The sequence below is a fragment of the Theobroma cacao genome, chromosome 3, assembly GCF_000208745.1.
Source record: "Theobroma cacao cultivar B97-61/B2 chromosome 3, Criollo_cocoa_genome_V2, whole genome shotgun sequence".
In the NCBI taxonomy this organism is placed as follows: Eukaryota; Viridiplantae; Streptophyta; class Magnoliopsida; order Malvales; family Malvaceae; genus Theobroma; species Theobroma cacao.
Window position 1 is genome coordinate 27,892,004 of NC_030852.1, and position 20,061 is coordinate 27,912,064.

Below are 20,061 nucleotides of genomic sequence, written 5' to 3' on the forward strand. Positions count from 1 at the left end.
CCTTCCACTTTCCTGCAGCTGCAGCCAACAGCCTACGCAGGGTTTTGGGCAATGAACGACTTGGTTGGTACAAAGCTGCTCTTGCTCCTTCCTTATACTACTATTTACTCTGGTTTTTTTGGATTAAAATATTACATATTTTTATAATAAAATGCATGTAAATTTGCAATTACAGTGTTCTCAAGTGGGACTTTATTGGGATTGGGACCCACCTAATTTATGTTCAAAATCCAAGATATATCCCCAGCCCTCTGATCCTGTTTTGTTGGTTTCCAAAGCCCAGACCTGCATCGGGAGATTGTCTCTCGAGTTGGATAAGACTGAAGATAGGGCTTGTGTTTTTGTCATATGGTGGATTTTACAGGAAAACCCTCAAATCCAATTAAACTAATGTAGTGGTGGTTAGATCTTTAATATCACGGCCTAAAATTGAAGACGCGTTTCACTGTTTTTAGGACCTTTTTCAGTGAGTTTAGGCAGACGAGGCGCTGAGGCCACCATCACATCATCAAGGAACATGTGACACGTGGCATAATAATAGAGCACCTAGTGTGAGGTCCTGGAAAGTGATAGCTGAGGCTGAGCCGTGACTGAGGCCATTAAAAGGTGGAAGCAACCGGCGGATGTGCCGCCGGCTACACGCCGTCAGCTGTACTGCCGGCGTGACAAAACCAGGTGGGGCCCTCCCTGTCCTCCACTGTGCAGAGACACAAAAAGGGTATTTAATATTGGGTCTCCAAAAGTTAGGATTGATGTGATTTTAGCTTTTAACGCGCATCGGTTAATTAAGTATCTTTTTCCCTTTTTTTTCTTTTTTTGTTGGTTTTACTGTTTTTTCTTTTGCGTTAGAAGGGTGAAACTTCCTTAACGTGTTGGAATGATTTTTGTTTTCATTTTGCTTTTACCCGTTTGAATTGGTAATCATTGAACCAGATTCTGTTTTCTCTCTTCTTTTCCAACATAAAAGTACCCCGTCGACAGTAAATTTCTTTTTTTTTTTTTTTAAAGTGATGAAGGATTTAGATTTCAAGTCCCAATAAATGAATTTACCAAAATATAAAATTCTCTCTTTTCTTTTCCGCTTGCAAATAAGGGCGGGCCCCATTGCTTTTTTTTTTTTTAAATCAAAATCAAAATTGAACTTAGCTCAACTATTAGAATAAGTACTACGATAATACACTTTTGCTTTTTCTTAAATATTTTTTTCTCATTTTATTGGTTTTTGTTTTTTTATCGAATGAATTTATTTTGGTGACTATTTTTAAATATATTGTAAATAATTAAATTTTTAAAAATAAAATTGTGAAAAATTAAAAATATTATATAATTTTATGATTTAATTCAAAAATAATAATCAAAATTGAATTTATTTGATAAAAAAACATATTAGATAAAAGGGAATAGTATTTTGGCAATATATAGTATTTGCATTAAGTGATTTTTTAATGGATTTATGAGATTAGTCATTTAAATAAAATATTCTTTGCTGGAATTAAAATGAAAAATCAAAAATAAAAAGGACTGGCATAGCTCATAGTCAAGAGCTACAGTCCAGAATTGTGCAACCTTGAAGATAAATTACGGATATTGAAAGGAAAAGAAGTTACAAAGAGGAGGTCCAGTAGTCAAAGGGTCAACCAGAAGACCAGAAACACGAAAATTGTACGGTGGAACCTTACCTTACCAACATTGAGATACATCAGTGATATTTATTTTTTATTATATATATATATATATATATACATATGTACGTATGTATAGGGAAGAGTGGGCCCCAAGATTTTAAGAAGGATTGATTATACCCATCATTGGACCCGTGATGCCACTGTTGGTGATCATTACTTTTGTATACGCTCCTTTCTTGGACACGAGTTAGATTTAGGTTTGGTAATAATAAATTACTCATATACATATTCCAGCTTATTAAATTTGTATGACATCCAAATATATACATATATATATATATATATATATATATCCATCTTTTATCTCTTTAATCTGAACTTTCAAATTTAATGTTTGTTTGAGTAATTGAGTCATTTAAGTAGAAAGTATTAGATCTTATTATATTTAAATTCCGCAGCATGGACGTTATTATTGATTCCATGAACTTTATCTTGGTGATCTTTGTAAGTCCAGGCCTGATCAGCCCGATCTTTTAAGGCTGAAATGATCCATGGTCACCTTAGAGAAGACCTGCCACAGCCAAGCACCATTCGGAAATAAAGGTTGGCACTTGGAAGATTGGAAACTTGACAGTCCACAACACAACCTTTTGAATTTCAGATGGTAGAACTGGCACATGAATTAGACACGAATTTATCTCTCAAACCACATGCAGCATGTCTATAAAATACTAATAGGCAATCACAATTGACAAGTCTCAATGTTCTAGTTGCAAGATGAGTACAATAAACATTTCCAACACAGTGATAATGCTATCCTAGATTACAGTTGCTGTAAGGAATTTAAAAATGCAGAGTGTGTGTTCATACGAGGGAAGGAAGTCTCAATGTTCAAGTTACCAACCATCCCCACATCCATTAGAAAAAACAAAAGACAAAAGGAAAGAGAAAACCTCTTAACAAATAACAGGAACTCATTCCTGCTCATCCCCATAGCCTAAGACACTGGATCGGCATTGTGCCACCCCTTGGCGCATGGTGGAATGGTCATGAACTCGTCAAATTCCTTTACATGAATGTCGCAGCACTTCCACTGCAAAGAGACCATAATTAATAAATGGTGGGAGAAAAAAAAGATAAGCTAACAACGTCATAATCAATAACAACATATCATAATGAAAGATACAGCATACCCCTCTCATTCGGTCATGGAAAATAGCAGGCCCAGGATGGTAACTGCATGCAATCTCATGGTTATCTTTTTCTTTGAAAACTTTACCACATCCCTTGTTTTTGCACGTCTGAGGCTGGTTTATATCAATTTTCTTCCTTGGTGGAGCAGAAGCCTGAACATTTGCACTGCTCTCACCTGGAGAAGCTGTGGTGGAGTTCAGTTCTTTGGGCTGTGAACCTACAAAGCATGCTTCAGCTTAGTAGCTATATATGATTGTATAGCAACATACTTGAATGAGATCGATAATTTTCTCTACTACAACAAAGAATTAATGACTTCAACTTCTGATGCACAGAACACTCAGATATTTATCACTTGGCACTAGCAAAATGTAACCTCAAACCGGAACAACATGACCCCTAAAAGTTCTGCATATCTTGTAAACCAACCATTCATAATATTCAGACTTCTAAAAGAAACCATGATTAGGACTCAGGACTCCAATAGTTTCTTTTTAGGGAAAGTATTATGTTGCTTTACCCACATAAAATGTTGGAGGAATAAACCACACAATATAGAACAAATTAAAATATTTAATTTAAAAAGAGACCTAAACAAACTTGCCAATCGCTCAAAACAAAATGGCATTAACTCTTCCAACAGATAAGAGAAAGAGGATGTACTGACAGTTATCATCTACCCCACTTGACACATGAGCTTAGTACATTGACCAACCAAAAGGAGTACCTATAAAATAACATCTTAATTCTTTTCCCACTAAGATCATAAGGTGCAATTGTGCTCATTTAAGATCATATAAAGCAAAAAAACAGCTTCTTTTTTTTTTTACATGGTAAATCAGACATAAACCTCTGATAGTCTAAATCATTTGAGTAAGAAAAAGCTAATCATAATACCATGATCCGAGCAAAAGAAACCCTGAAGACACCTAGGGCAAGATTCTTTTGATGTTGCGCTGCTTGCAAGAGTAAAAGCAGGAGTAGAAGTTGGATTCTTTGTAATAGCAGCTGGCTTTGTCAAAACTGGTTTCTCAATTGTGTGCTTACCTGTCTTACATCTGCATTATGAAAAAAAAAAAACCTTAAAAGAAACTAATATTGACTAGACACAAATAGATAATAAAAATTATGATGCAGTAAACTTCCTTATCCATGGAGGATGTCAATCATTCAATCTTTTTCTATATTACTTACTCAACAATGGCAGCATGAATCAGATAGTTCATGTCCTAAAGGAATCAAGACAGGTACTGACCCAGGAATTTCTAGGAACAAGCTGAAATCATGACTTCTTTTTTTGCAGCAACTCCACTCTTTCATTCCATCATGAAATATAGGCTGAAAAAACATCATTTAAGTTCACCTTATCAGCAGAAAATGAGGATGCAAGTGACATTTTAAAAAGAATAAAAACTACTGTATTTCTTTTCAAAAATTATCACTTACACCCTGATTGCATAATTTTGTCCACGCAGCGAAACCAAGCCAACATGCAAGACAATAAATAAATTAGCATAATGCACAAGACATAATAACATTTCCAAACATTATCTTTTAAAAAAATTCAGGACAGGCGCTGCAAACTCATTCATGTCTATGATTAGCAACCCCAATCATTACAAACTAGGCAAAAAAAGGGATAAACACAAGCTGAAAGTTATCACTCAATGTGGAAAACTAATAGTATTAGTTAAAACTATAAGCTTTTACATTGAATAGCAAAAAAAAAAAAAGCCATTTAGTCAAATTTAACAAAACATGTTGAATAAATCCAAAGGATACATTTCTTAAACGGCAAGGAAGGGAGAGGGATTACACAAACTTGTACAAGTTATAATTTATAAACCAAAAAGCGCATGATTATAATCATAAAAGGAAAATGGGGACAAAAGGGAGACATTATTTTAACCAAATCTAGGGTTAATTGTAGCTTTTTATTCAAGGTACTATGTTCGAACAGCGAAGATAGATATTGTAGCTAGCAGAATCCAAGAACAAACTATGCAAGCAAAAAATCAAATTATCTTCGTGTACCCTATCATATCAGCTTGTTGCATTTCAAGACTAAATATTGGTTAACAAGAGGTTGAGTGAAAGGTCTAATTTTGATTTGAGCATTTCAATTAAATGGTCAATACTTCATGTCGTTGGATTGAAGTGATGCAACGCACTGAAAATTAGAAATAAAACCACAGGCTACCCAAAGTTACCGAAAAGAAAACAAGAAAAATATAATAAAGATTTAGAATCGGTAGAGGAAAGGCATACCGAATCGTGGTATGTGCAGGAACCTTCCGGATTATCGTCTTCGGTGAACGTCGCGTTGCAGCCGATTCGCTGGCACCGAAGCTTAGCAGCCTGCTCTGCCATTCTTTTCTTTTTGGAGATGCCGATGCCCTTTTTTTTTATTTTTTACTTTCTTTATTTTACAACTCAGTGGACTTTCGGGGTTATGAAGAAGTGGAAAGTTTGCAAGGGGGATCTCGATTCTTGAGTTTCTGGTTTGTACCTGGGACGTTTAATTGTCTGCGAAGTGGGGCTCTGGCTCTTCTTTTTCCCATCGTCCTTTCTAGAATGCCACGTGGAAACATCCTGACGGTTTATCAAATTTCTCTTTTGGTTTTTTTACCTCCTATAGGAATAGGAATGATGTCTACGGCTTGCAAGCCAAATTACAATTTCCAGGGTGCTTTTCTTTGTAAAGGTAATATTTATTTTATTTATTTATAATTAATAAAGAGCATTGGCTCAGATGGCATCTGGAAATAAAACTTCACAGTTCACACAGTAGAAACAAGGCTTTGTCCCTAAATGATTGAGGTTTTAGGTTTGAGGACTCATACAATTAAGATGAAGACAAAAAGAACCCCAAAAATAAAAAAAAAGATGGAGAAACCAAAGAACGTTTTCTGGTCTGATATGACAAATACTGTCATCTATAAACATTAACATTGATACAGTTGAATGAATTCTACACCTGAAAAACAGTCCCTAGAAGACTAGAACAGATATCTCTATCCTTGGCAGATAAATAAAATAAATGCAGTTTGACTCGAACTTATTCATTCTACATGTCACTGTGAAGTATAAACTCAATCACATTTGCTAATTCAGCTTAATAAAGATATAGATTTCAATGTAGAATCCAAATTCAAAGCTCGGAAAAGATTCATAAATTTGTCCCAAAAGGAGACATTTTCTTCTGTAAATAATGATCTACTATAACTCTTCTGGCCCCCAAGAGGCAAGAATATCTGTCAAGCAAGCAATCTTACAGCAGAATTTTGGAATAGGGTTACAACATGACACCAGGATTAGAATGAACTCGTGATGGCTCAAAATACAAAATCATCTATATACAATATACAAAGAATAATAAAGAATATATTAGTGTACATGAGAACTTTCAGCTTATATGCAGTGGAAGCGACATCGTGCCGTGTTATCAGAAACCCCAACAATAACATCTAAAGCTCTAAATTCTAACACCAGTATAGGCAGACTATGATCATGTGGGAAAGTCACAATAATCTGTTATGTGCTTCAATGATGGAAACTTTCTCCTGCAAAACATGAGCATATAAACTAATATAAAAAAATGAGTCTATATTCTTCAAAAAGCTTTTCCAGAACTTTAACATTTAAGCTTATACATTAATGAATAAAATAATCAAAAAGGAAAATCAAACCACCCACCCAACCTCAACAGAAAGAAGAAAAAGAAAATGACCACAGGTAACATTCAACCTTAAATTGAAAATGATTGCCATGCCGAGTTACTTCCCAGTAAATATCAAAGGTTTAATTTATGCAATTATGTAAATCTGATTTAAAGCCAAAAACAACTAAAAGGCATTCCAAAATCAAGTACATTAAGACTGTTTTAGCTGGCGAGTACCAGATACTGTTCTTGATATTGGTCTTCACCTGAAGAGTAGCACGAAAACTTTGGAACACAAAGAGTTGATGGGCGTAGTTGTATATAGATGTTAAAAGAAAACAAATTTTCATATTCAGCTCCAAAGTTCTTTTGATGGAAGTATATATGCAAAGGGAGAAGGTAGGTAATTTAGAGGTAGTGAATGATGGTCCATCCTTTGTATGCAAAGCTCTGTGTGTGCACATATGAGAATACTGTATACACATAGAGAGAGAGAGAGAGAGAGAGAGAGGAGGAGACGTACCTACTATTCGTGTGAGTCTTGTTCTCTGAGGGAAACCATTGTAAAAGGACACCCAAGTTCATCACATTAGGTATCAGTTTGAACAAAAGAGGAGTTGTTACCTGCAGAATCAAAATTTGGCGCCATTAATGTTGCAGGCTTGCAGCCAAGAAGGGAATGAAGAAATGCATACTATAGAGCTTCAAAGTGTAGTTTCCAGATCAGAGAAACCTACCAGACTAAGAGCAGTTGTTCCAAGAAGAAGAAGATACATCTTTCCCTTCAGCATCAGCCAAATTCAAGTTAATAATTGCAACAAAACAATTGCAATGATGATGAAGTTAAGAAATGCTCATATTAAAAATACAAGTTATCAGGAAGTGTCAGAAAATAAAGCTCTGGATAGGCAAAATGGAAGCAGCAAAAGAAATATGTTAATGAACTATGTGTGATGATTAGATTGTTGATATAGGGGGCAGTTATTAACTTTTTCAGGTTTTGCGTGTTCTCTTGTAGCAGGACTCTCCTGCTTTCTTGGATAACAAAATGACAATTATCCAAGAAAACAAGAAATATGTTAATGCTATAAGATTTAATAGTACAAGAGCACTCATATCACAGAGCCTGAGAAAGAAAACCAGACCAATTCATAGCTTATCGAAGCAGCAGAAAAAGTTACCATCGTTCTTTTCTTTCTATGCAGTAGAAACACAGTTATAACAAGGCTCTCTGAATAGAACCTGGCAGGCCCCCCCCAAGGGCACACCCGCTCCCAAATAAATAATCCAAAACCACACTCAAAACCCCCTTTTAGGAGAGTCATATGGCATTTCATTCATTGCCCCAAATATATTTCAAACTCCCAAGGACAACAGTTCAAACTTCAAGGCATCCGAGTATAATAAGAAGAGCAGTGAACAATAAATCCATGCACGTGGTTGTTGCTTTCAACTCACAACATACCAGATTTTTAGCAACTAATGGCATCCATAGTTAAATTAGCATATCTTGAAAGCACAGATTCTCAAGTGATTTAGGCTGTGCATATGATGCCAACATATTTATCTTATGTCAATCACAAAATATGTGAAAGTGTTGGTCAACATAACAATCCTAATAGTTGGCAAGCAGACCAGTTAATTTCATGCAATTTAATTTTGTAACAAAAACTAATACAAATATTTTAGTGAGAAATTAGGAGTTCATATATTCAGACCTTCCCACACCAAACAGTATTTTACATTAAATAACCAGAATATCATCCTGCCATTGGAGGCTAATAGGTATAATCGGGCACTCATCACCAGAGGGATTTATTCATATCTGAATGATTTTTTTTTTGTTAGAATTATGATACATTATTTTGAAATACTTTGAAACCACTTACAAGGGCATGACATAAGAAGAAAAATCCAAAGATAACTACGGAGATCAATCATCAAGAAAGAAGAAAAAACTTTATCATAGACATGCAAAGACATAAACATGCACATTTTTCAGGAGCACTGAGAGAGAGATAGGTACCTCAACAAGGTGAAGATTTGAGGCACGACTTAAAAGAACAAAAGCAAATTCTCCAATTTGAGCAAGCAACACTCCAACCTATATCACAGATTTACAAATTGCAAAGGATGCACAAATTATGGAATTAAAACAAGATGTTCTTTGTGCATAGGAGTGAGCAAACAAACTTACATGGAAAGATGTCCTAAAACTATATCCGAAAGCCTTGGTGACCACAGCAGCAACAGCTGTCTTAACAACAATAACTAGAATAACAGCTGCTAGTAATATATCCACATGGTTCCAGAGAAAATGAACATGTATAAGCATCCCAATTCCAGAAAGGAAGAGAGCTGCAAATAGATTGCGTATTGGTTCCACCTACAAATTGCGCAAAGCATCACATCCAGAAAAGTACTAATTTCATCATTCCTATAAGAATAGAAACATGACTCATAATAAAGAGAATCTTGCATACAACAAAGAAATGCATCCACTTCAGCACTTAGCCTATTTCAGACTCAATCTCATTAAAAACTGCATAGCTTATCCAATGTCTACAAACACGTGAACCACTAGAATAAATTTAAAGATGAATAAAGTATGAACCCTTGACTCAAAATACTATAAACCATTGGCATTTTAGGTGTTCATTCATGTTTCTATTGACTAAAAATGCATGACCTAAAACAGGCTATATAAGATTAATGATATGGGTAAGGGCCCTATTAATAGCCAGTGATTACCTGGTCTAAAGTGTGCTGTGCAAAGTCAGTAGTAGATATCATAACTCCAGCTACAAAGGAACCCAACTCAAGGCTGAGACCCAGCTTATCACTGCACTGTGAAGATTACAGAAGTTCAAAGGCATTAAAAAGGTGATGAGGAAATTTTACACGCGGCAATATAGCATTTGTAATCACGGCAAGCAGAAAACTCACCCAAGCAGACAATAAGCAGAAAGCCACAGCAGCAAGCTGATAAAGTTCATTTGTCTGGATCACAAAATGAACTAATATGTTAAAAACTTTTTAGAAAGTTACAGAAAGAAAAGGTGTGTTAAGAACTTACTTGAGATGATATCTGCACCATTAACTTTAGGAAGCGAGGAACAAATGACCAAGACAATACAGATGCAACAGTGAGATATATCGATAATACCAGCATCCTGACATTGATCATCAGCAAGTGTCAGATTCTTAAGCTCCATTTATGTAAAGTCAACCACCAACAACAGATCAAAGCTACTTTTGAGAAGAAGGGAAAAAAAATAAGGATCACCCTAAGAAATTCAGGATAGGAGTCAAAAACAAATCAAACTTACAACTTTCCCATTGAAATCATTCCATGTAGTAGGCCACTGCTACCACCCAAAACTGGGAGCAAAGCAAATAACAAACCAACAGCACAATCCTGAAATCACCAGAGGTTAGGGAATGAATTATTATGCAGCAATAAAATCAAGTTTCTGAATCCAAATTGTAATTAAATTGTTGATAGGTCATCACTTCTCTTTAACCTGAAAAATTAGAGTCCCAATAGTAACTTGACCATGAAGAACATTAGTGCTATTCCGTTCTACTAAAAACTTCACAACCTGGTAAAAAAAATAAGGAAAGCAGGGGTGACTATTAGATGCATCAAGGAGCAACCAAGAATAAAAGAAAAATACTAGCATTGTAAAATAGTATAGAAAAGTACAACTGCAGTTGATGACATTGAGAGGAAGGAGCCAACAAAAACACCCTCAGACAATTTTGCTCCACATAACTGCAAGATTAACAGATGTCTAAATTTAGTGTCTATATAACAGGTGTTCTTAATTGGCAACATAGCCAAAGTACTTGCAACACCATACCACCGCAATTATGCCACATAAGCACATAAATATCACAATCTGAAGTATTCCTCCAAGAACAGCAACTGGCCCCACAACTTTCAACTGCAGCAAGAATTGGTTCCGACAGCTTTCTTAAAATAAGATACAAAAATTTTTAAGCAAACTAACAAATGAGAACTCGCTAAAGCTGAAAATATCCTACCTTTGCCAAAGAAAACTCTAACCCAAGAGCAAAAAGAAGAAAGATAACACCAAACTGTGCCACAGTTTCAACCTACAAAAGGAGAAAAGAGAGAGAACATATCACCAAAATAATAACATGGAAGACCATATCACACTGATCACAAATTTCTGCAAAAAGGCATCAAGGAATGAATTTTCAAATGATATAATTTAGGCATTATTAGTTGTTATCAGCTGAAAAGTTTCAATGTATAAATGTATAGAAAATAAATAACATTTTGAGGATATAAATTTCAAATGCAAGTCTCAGGATTATTAACAAAAAAAAAAATGATCTCACAACACAACATCTTTGAAAGATGACTGATAAAGCATGTTTCCCCTCCATGGTACCATTAGTGAGGCTATCTCAGTAGTAGACAGTAGTGTATGCTCAAGCATTGAGGCCTATGATATTCTGATTTTAAGAAACAACAATCTCAAGCTATTGATTGCAACCTACCTGTACCATTTCACTAATGAATTTCAAACCCCCTGGTCCAATAAGTGAACCCGCAAGAAGATAGCCCACAATAACCTATCACATGTATACATTAAGGAAAAGTAAACAAATGCAACTTCTGTGAGATAGCTGCATATCAAACTCTAAGATTTTGCAAATGAATATTCAATGCAAAGTGAAATAAATGTTAATTGTAGAGATACAAACCGGTTGCCCCAAACATGAAAAGATTATACCACCAATGGCAGCTGAGACTATGACAACCACCAGATCTGAAATCAATCTGCATGAGGGTAACACACTATATTAAAGCACTTTTTTATTAGATAATTAAACAATTTATTAAAGCATAAATCGCTAGTAGTATATTATATATAAATCAAAACTCAATGGCTATTCTAAAGGTAAGCCAAAAGTAGTTTTCAATAATTATCCATCACAATGCCAGCAACTTGTAGTAAAATGAAAACCATATACTAGATCAGGATAATGTGAGGATAAAGGAGATGAAGATGCTAACCTCAAATCGACTTGGAGTACTGGATACTTGGATTTTTTATTTGACATTACAAACACATTATCCTAACATCAAGTGAGAAAGGCAAATTAGAAGGGATTAAATTAAAAATAAAAACAATCTAGATAAAACTGTGTTACAAATCCTCTTATACACATAAGCGAAAAAGCTAACATATGGACAACCTTTTTGTCAATCAAAGTTGTTGTCTCATCTGAATCTTCATTTTCCAGGGAAAAAACATCTTGAATCTGGAATGATCTTGTGCCACTATTGAAAATTTAATATGTGGAAAAAATTGTCAAGTCATAAAAATAAAAAGTATTATTAAGATGTTTATTGCTCAAAAAAGAACTGCATGCCCATACTTTGCCTCTTGAGTATCATTTCTCTTTGTCTTCTCATGAGTGATTTTAGCCACAGTCTCCAGAACAGCCTGAAAAACATAACCAGGAACCTTCTTTAAGACAGACAACAAAAACGAACAGCTACACAGAAAGCACATGGATTACTTGGGAAAGAAGGTAATAAAGAGCATGTCCAAACCAAACTTTACTCAATAATTATAGAAACCACAATAACTAGCCAATACATTAACCAATATTTGGCTATCATTAATTAAGAATACACATAACCCAAGATTCCTCACAAGATTGTTTAATTTATCCCTTAAAATTTAGAGGCCCACTACAGTTTGGAAAAATATTTGAAGAGAACAAATGTAGCAGACTCATTTACCTGAGCTCAAGCCAAAACAATAAATTTAGTAAAAATAACAAAGGAAAAAAAGAAAGGGGTGGGTGATAGAGGCACTGATATTCGCATAGAAGACTGAAACTACAGAGGAAACATTACAGTCCAGTTTCCTTATCATCAAAACAATGAAAAGGGTTTCACTGAGGAGCAATGGGCTTCAAAGGAGAACCAAACCTACTTGCTGATCAGCTACACTAGTATTGAAACTGCTTGCATCTGATCCTAACAAAAGTAAAAAATCAAAAAGAATATCAGCCAGAAAGCATTTAAAGAACCAATCAAGGCCCAATCAGTAAATGCAAAATTTACATCATGCAGAGAACTAAAGGACCTGACAGAAAGATTGCATGTAGAAAAGGAAATGAAAACTCTAATTTGCTTAAGTAAAGCAATACAAGTCAAAGCTACAAGAATATGATAAAAATGAGAGTGTATGGCGATTTTTTTTTTTTAAGATTTTATTTACCTAACTAATTTTTTCATAGCTTGTCCATCATTATTAAAAAAAAAAAAAAGAACTAATAGTTCAGTGTAATTTTATGAAAACTTTATTTTAACTTCTGATAGATGAGCGTTTTTACTGATAGTTTAAACTTCAAACTGAGCCTGCATTTTTATGGTCATTTGATGAAATTACAAGACCTACCGGCAGAGATATCGAGATCCAACAGTTTGTTTCTTTCTTTTTGTTTTTTCTCTCTTTCGTGAGAACATTTAAAAGAATAACTATAAAAAGAAAAGAAGTAGAAAAGCTGACCTTCAGGCTGATCATTTTCGGGGAACTCTTTGTCAAGAACCCGATCGAACATTTTGGCTATACTTTCTTCCCCGGTATCCGACGCCGACGAATTCACAAGGTTGCCGTAAAACCTTTCCCGGATTTCCTTATCAGATCTCGAGGATGCGCATATCCTCGCGCACAACAATATAATCACCAAACAGTACGCGCATCCAAACACTCCACGTCTCGCGGAGAGGATCGTCATCGATTCCGTAAATCTCCCTCTCTCTCTCTCNCCGTAAATCTCTCTCTCTCTCTCTCTCTCTCTCTCTCTCTCTCTCTCTCTCTCTCTCTCTCTCCTCCTTTCTTTAAAGTATTTGAAACAAATTTTGCAGAGAAAGAAAAGAGTACGGGAGGGAATGTGTGTAGAGATACTCGGTTAAATTGGAAATCTGGATCGAAGAAGGGAGGTTTATAGACGTAGCTTGGGTTCGTTAATTGAGATTTCAACTGTCCAGGCGGGATCATATTTGTGACGATAGCAGGTTGCGTGATATTAAAGAAAATCCTTTCTTTTTTGTAAGAAATAAAGAAAATGCTTAACATTATTATATGGGAAATCAGATGGAAATACCTTTCTTTTACCATTTCAAAAGTTGAAAACCTTTTTTGGTTAAAGTCAATTTATGATTTATAATTGATGTATGTGTTTCCATTGTTATAATTAGACTTTTATGCAACGAGTTAAATTTATAAATTATATTATTATTATTACAATGAAAGAAATTTTATATTTTTAATATATATTTATACATATAAGATTAATTTTATTAATAATTTACCTAGTTAATGAACTAATCGTTATTATGTAATTAGCTAACTAATCGACTAATAATATTGTACTCTAATTGTATCATTAAATTATTGAATTTGTACCATTATCTTAACAATTATATGTTAAATTTAAATTATTATTTTGCACATTACTTTAAATAAAAAATAATGTTTATAATTTTATCATGCATTCATTAAATTAAATATTTTAACTCTATTGTTTCAAATATATATTTTTTAACTTTATATATTATTTTAAAGAATTTAATTTTATAATTTGTAAATACTAGTTTTCTGATGACAATTAACTAAATATTTGATTAATTTGTTTTGAGAGAATGTGTAACTCGAGCTCTTAAACTTTAGTAGTGACTCATTAATTAATTTTTATCATCAATGATTAATGTTTTTATTTAGTGTGACCTTTTAACAAGCTGCTCACATAAATGTAACCTGGCTGACAATAAATTATTACTATTTGCTGTCAAACCAACAGTTTATTACTTCAATAACAAATTTACTCAAAAGTTATTTTTACAGTACTAACAAAAGAATTATGCTTTTGATGGTTGGCAAATATTAACTATCCGTGTCATTATCACAGGAATAACTAAAATCAAAATCAGGTTTCAGGTATTGCAAAAAATAAAAAAACCTTTTCTATATTTTCTCCATGAAAGAATCGACTTGCTGATAGCCTCTCATTAAATTGGTTTCGTGACGGTGTATTCTTCCCCGTTTTTGTTTCATAGTGTGTTTAGATTGTGGTTGGTGCGTTACATCGTTAGGTATGGGCCATGGCTTATTGCTAATTTCTCCAGCCAGCAGTGTGCGCACATGCTGAATAATGCAGATTTGACGGGTGCTTTTCCTCCCACTTCCAAGGGGTATCTTAAACGTAAATAACTATTTATCATGGAAATGTTGACTTGTCTGCCATTAACATGATTATTATCGATGGAAATGGCTAACCTCGAGGCCTATCTTAGGCCTGCATGACCTCACTTTCGAATATATTTCGTCAGGGCCGGGCCTTTATTTCGGAATAAGATCCATCTATCCATCACAAGAGAACTGAAGAAAGTCGACAACGAGGCCCAATTACCCTCAGTCACCATATTTCATAGGGCTCACAGTTTTACATGACCAGATTTTTCTCTACTGTTTTTTTTACCAAAAATACAAAGGAAAGAGTTTGTCTCTACTGTTTTTCATAGTATTAGTACGTCGTGTTACCATCCTGTATTTCTTTTATATGGTTTAGGGTAATATATAAATATAGATAAAAGAAAACTGATTATAGTTTTAACGCGTTAGTGCCAACAAAATTTATTGAAAAGAAACAAGTTAAACCAGGCAATTTCCCTTTTTAGTCAGAAGAACTAGGCAAAGTTTCAATGACAGAAACAATCGGTACCAAAAAGAGAATGCAAGAAGCAATAGGTAGAATGTTTAACCCGTACAAAATGACGTGTCACTGGTTGCATTCACAACATTGATAGAGAGCGTGTTCTCCACAAGTTCGTCACCTACTTTGTGGATCCTAAAGATAAACCCGCACTTGCCATCTAAAGGCAGAGAAAGACACAGACACAAACAGCAAAATTGTCAACAATCCAACTCAACTCTCAGACTATCTCTTTCAATGGCGTCCACTATGAGCACATACGTTGCTGGCTTCTGCCACAACTTATTATCGACTGCAGGGCCCAAGCGAAGCCCTGGTGTTGGTGTTGGTGTTGGTGTTGTTACCATTAATGCAAGGCCTAAGCGCTCAGCGGCTGTGGTGGTCAGGGCAGAGGGTCAAACCATAAACCCAGAAATAAGGAAGACCGAAGAGAAGGTGGTCGACTCTGTTGTGGTCACCGAGCTTTCCAAGCCTCTTACTGCTTACTGCAGGTTGGTTCTATCTTTTTTTTTTTTCTATTTCTTGTCAAAATACCCATTTTATATGTGGCTGAATTTATTTTATTTGGTTTTGTGTTGTACAACATGTAGGTGTTGGAGGTCAGGGACTTTCCCTCTATGCGATGGGAGCCATGTAAAGCACAACAAGGCTACTGGTGACAATGTTGGGCCTTTGCTCTTGAAGAAGCAGTAACAATTTATAATTGGCTTGTCAATCATGTTTTGGTTTCCCGTGTTAATTTTGATTACTAAAGGCCTCTCTAGGGGAACGTTGTTTGTGTTGCTTGTTTTTTGATTGGGTTGAGCTCTCTGGTTTGATATTGTTTACTTTGTCCCTCGATTATGTTTTCATACATGCCATACTCACTGCAATGCTCCAAACATGTAGCAATACGAAAAGAAACAGTAAATTTCATTATGTTAAAGGAGTACATTAACTTAATTAAGGCTTTCAGAAATGCGAATCGTTTTTTATTCTTGAATGATTTATTGTGAAAGGGATGATTGAACTTTGCAGTCAATCACCAACTATACATGAGCGCCCCTCCCCACACTCGGTTACCCGGTATTTCCCCATTAGAAGGAAAGAGTCATGGATTGGGTCTCCTTACTATCCTTAGATTCAAGGTCAGTATCTAGATAGGCTTATTGATAAAAGGGGTGCTAGTTCTTCTACCCACCTTTAATTTTAGTTTCGAACATGATTGTTGTGATGTGAACTATTGGCATGACCCACGATTTTGGCCCAATGGTCACCCTAGCACAAGAAGTGGTTTTACTTTTCCCCCAATAATACATGAAAGTATCTCATATCTCATTATCTTCCTTTTGACATTATTAACTCTACTCTCTTATGTCATTGTACTCAAATCAGAACCATATTTTCAATAAATTCTATAAAAGTGCTCTTTTTATAATATAGATACTAGATTACTGACTCTTAATTACTTTTAATTATATGCACATAACTCGATAAATTTTTTTATAAAGAACGTTCCAACAAAAACTTCAAGTTTAGTTTTATATATATAAAGATTAAACTAAATTTTATGCAAGTTAACATTAACTCTCTTTGATTAGGCCTAGGGGTTGAGGAAAAAGGTTAATGAAATATTTATTCAAAATTTCTAACGTAAGGTGAGCTTAAAACCGTTTCAAATGAGATTCACCGAAGGGGCTAAAATACAGGGCAGTGGAAGCTTTGATTGCGGCCTTTATATCCCCAGATGTCAGCAAATCAAGCTGTAAAGTTTTTATGCTTGTTTAAAATTTTAAGTATTTGACTTTTTTTAATTTGTTTGACAAAGAAAAAAAATATTTGACTTGATCTAATTTTAATATTTTCGTCCATGTCCACGTGCCATTCGAGAAATAGGGTGGTGATGTTGGTTTGATTTATATTCAATTATTAACAACATAGCTCACTGGAATTAATGCAGTTCACGTTGGGCTAGTTAATGAGAGTAAACCATAAACTGATGGATCCAGCTTCTCATAAATATTCTAATCTTTAGAACAAGCTGCCGTCCATGTGATCAAATTGAACACCTTTGAACTTGAAGCAAGGAAAAACAAAAAACAATTAACAACTTTGAAGCATCCAAAAAGGCAATAGGGCAGGCAACCCCCCCTTTCTGGTTGAGTACACGGGTGATATCAGTTCCCGTTTCCAACCAAAATAAACAACAAGTAGATAAACAACCTTCTATTTACTTGATTGCGCATATAGAGTTTTCTTTCTTTCTTTCTTTTTTTAGTACGAACGAAGAATACTCGACTTTAAGAATTTTATTCAATCTCATCCTTGTTAAAAAAAAACTTTATCGAAAATTGAATTCCTAAAAACAGATCTTTTTATGTGAAAAATATGTTCTCTGAAAATCTAATATTGTGTTAAGTGTTGGATCATACAAATTTAATAATGATGTAAATACAATTTCAAAATGATATATATATAAATTTGGAAACACAAATTTATTAATTAGCTTTAAAATCTTATGATATGATAGTAAATGCATGTGGCATATTAAATTATGTATGTAAATAATTTTATAAATATATAATTTTGTTTGAGAATTTAAAAAAAATTCCAAAATCTATGTGCTATTGGGAGACAAAGCTTACATGGTTGGAAAAAAACAAAATATTTTAATCTATACAGAAATATATATATATATATATAACTCGATGAAGCAACCAAGCTCTTCATGAAGCAATTTTAAATCACTTTCATTTTTCACAAAAACCCTATAACTCGAATACCCCGCATCTTCCTTTTTTTTTTTCCACTTTTTTGATTTTGTTAAGGTTTTGCATTTATTTTTTTCCTTGTTCACTTCTCTATACTTGAAATTTAAAGGTTTCAAACTTGTTCAAAAAACCATAAAATCAATTCAATAATTCTAAAATCGGTTTGACAAATTCTAAAATTGTTTAAAAAAAACTCTAAACCGGTTCATAAAATGATAAACTAATTCAATAAACCCTAAAATTGATTCATCACCTTAAAACTAATTTGACAAATCCTAAAACCGATTAAAAAAATCTTCAAATCAGTTCATGAAACTTTGAAATCAATAAAACAAACTTTAAAATCATTCAGCAAACCCTTAAGCTAGTTCAACAGATCTTAAAATTAATTCAATAAACTCTAAAATCGATTCACAAAATCATAATACCAATTCAATAAACCCTCGAATCGATTCAACAAACCTTAAAACTAATTCGGTAAATTTTAAAATCGATTCAAAAAGCCCTCCATCATATTCATGAAATCCTAAAATTAATTTGAAAACCCTTGAACCAATTTAGAAAACCTTAAAAATTGATTCTATTTTCTTCAAAAAATGGTTTAGTGAACTTTTAAACTAGTACCGTTTCCTAGGACTCCGAGGGTGAATCTTATTCCACTTTCCTTTGAAAAAAAACAAGACAGAAACCGCCCTCCATGAAAGATAAAGTAAATATAAAAGTGTCCAAAAAATAAAAGATAAAGTGATGTTTAAATTAAAATACGACAATGTATCATTGGACAAAAAAGGCACTAAAGAACCCATGATAACTAAAGCAAACGACTTAATGGGTATTAAACAGTCAAAAGGAGCGACGGGGGCCATTTTATTTCCAAAAAGCAAGTGCCCTTGGTCCTAAGAAACAACCCATAATTTTCTTAATACCCCACCACGGGTTTATCCCAAAATCAGGCCTAGGATTAGGGATCTATAATTCTATATATCCGACTAATGACCCGTTTGGCTTTGTATTTTCGATGTCAAAAATTATTTTTGTCCCACATGCAATGTCAATTGCATATTGATTTGGATCAAAAAGTATTTTTCATTGTATTTTTTAATTAATTGTTTTTGTATTCGTCAAAATTACTTTTAGTATTAAATTATAAAATATTTATTTATATTTTAATTAAAAGTTATCTTTTAAATCATTGAAATTGAATTTAAAATAAAATTTTAGTGCATTACAAAAAAATAAAAATATTTTTAGTTTGAAATAATATTAATTTTAAAAAGTTCCAGACATTTTTTTTGTACGTTTTAAAATTTAATATCACAATAATTTATTTTTGATACATCCTAACAATAATAACTTAAAAATATGTAAAAAATGACTCATTTTTTATTTTTTAACCTCATGTTATATTTAAACATTTTTACTCTTCGCAACATTTTTTCCCTAACGATGTCAAACATTTAAAACTCTCAAATTACACTTTTACAGAGCAATTTTTTTACAGTACCTTGCACGTACACATTTCCCTACCAAAGTGATTTTAGATTTTCTTAAGCTTTTCACAAGTCCACAAAATAAAAGCCGAATTTCGAAGAAGAGCAAAGGAATTTTGAATATGTTTCTTCTCTAAAGAAGTTGAATTTCCGTATTCAAAAACAGACCATAACAGAAAATTAATCAAAAAATCAATTTCTACACCCTTTCTATATTTTTCCTCATTGCCAAATTAAAAATATTTGGAGGATTACTCTATGTATACCCATAACATTTTATGGTATACACATGACCAAAGTCAAACTTTCTTGTGTGCATTCAATCCAACATGTTCCAAGTTTTGGTGCGTTGAAAATTATTTAATCCCACACTTACATCTTCATTTATTATATATATATATATATATATATACACATATATTACATGGTACTTGATAGATCATCCACTAATGCTTTGTCTACAATAAACAAAACATTTGAAGATTTCTTCACTTGCTCCTCCTTTTGCAGAGTCGTCAATGTTCCTGCCTAGACAACGTCCCGGCAACGTCTAAACTCCCATGTGTCAATTCTTT

The 20,061-nt window shown here is 33.7% G+C and overlaps 3 protein-coding genes across 4 annotated transcripts; 1 reads left to right on the forward strand and 2 right to left on the reverse strand.

The window, feature by feature from the left end:
• On the reverse strand, positions 2,319-5,348 carry LOC18605429 (cysteine and histidine-rich domain-containing protein RAR1). Of its 2 annotated transcripts, XM_018117565.1 has the most exons (6): positions 5,088-5,348; positions 4,266-4,268; positions 4,075-4,157; positions 3,717-3,877; positions 2,819-3,036; positions 2,319-2,718 (listed from the first exon to the last, which is right to left on the reverse strand). In XM_018117565.1, exons 1-6 carry the CDS (start codon positions 5,187-5,189, stop codon positions 2,623-2,625), a joined length of 663 nt encoding a protein of 220 aa, XP_017973054.1. In that variant the 5' UTR covers positions 5,190-5,348; the 3' UTR covers positions 2,319-2,622. The 2 variants fall into 2 exon arrangements, with proteins under 2 accessions (XP_017973054.1, XP_007038490.2); XM_007038428.2 differs by lacking the exon at positions 4,266-4,268 and having other exon boundaries at positions 5,088-5,340.
• On the reverse strand, positions 6,328-13,316 carry LOC18605430 (K(+) efflux antiporter 5). The gene is made up of 20 exons (XM_018117107.1): positions 13,041-13,316; positions 12,462-12,505; positions 11,896-11,963; positions 11,713-11,797; positions 11,531-11,592; positions 11,218-11,293; positions 11,011-11,085; positions 10,528-10,599; positions 10,344-10,427; positions 10,187-10,255; positions 10,005-10,082; positions 9,810-9,898; positions 9,557-9,653; positions 9,427-9,480; positions 9,232-9,327; positions 8,678-8,866; positions 8,507-8,584; positions 7,218-7,262; positions 7,004-7,104; positions 6,328-6,382 (listed from the first exon to the last, which is right to left on the reverse strand). The coding sequence occupies exons 1-20, from the start codon at positions 13,267-13,269 to the stop codon at positions 6,328-6,330; spliced, it is 1,746 nt and encodes a 581-aa protein (XP_017972596.1). The 5' UTR covers positions 13,270-13,316.
• Positions 15,338-16,118, forward strand: LOC18605431 (CDGSH iron-sulfur domain-containing protein NEET). The gene is made up of 2 exons (XM_018117594.1): positions 15,338-15,737; positions 15,837-16,118. Exons 1-2 carry the CDS (start codon positions 15,484-15,486, stop codon positions 15,937-15,939), a joined length of 357 nt encoding a protein of 118 aa, XP_017973083.1. The 5' UTR covers positions 15,338-15,483; the 3' UTR covers positions 15,940-16,118.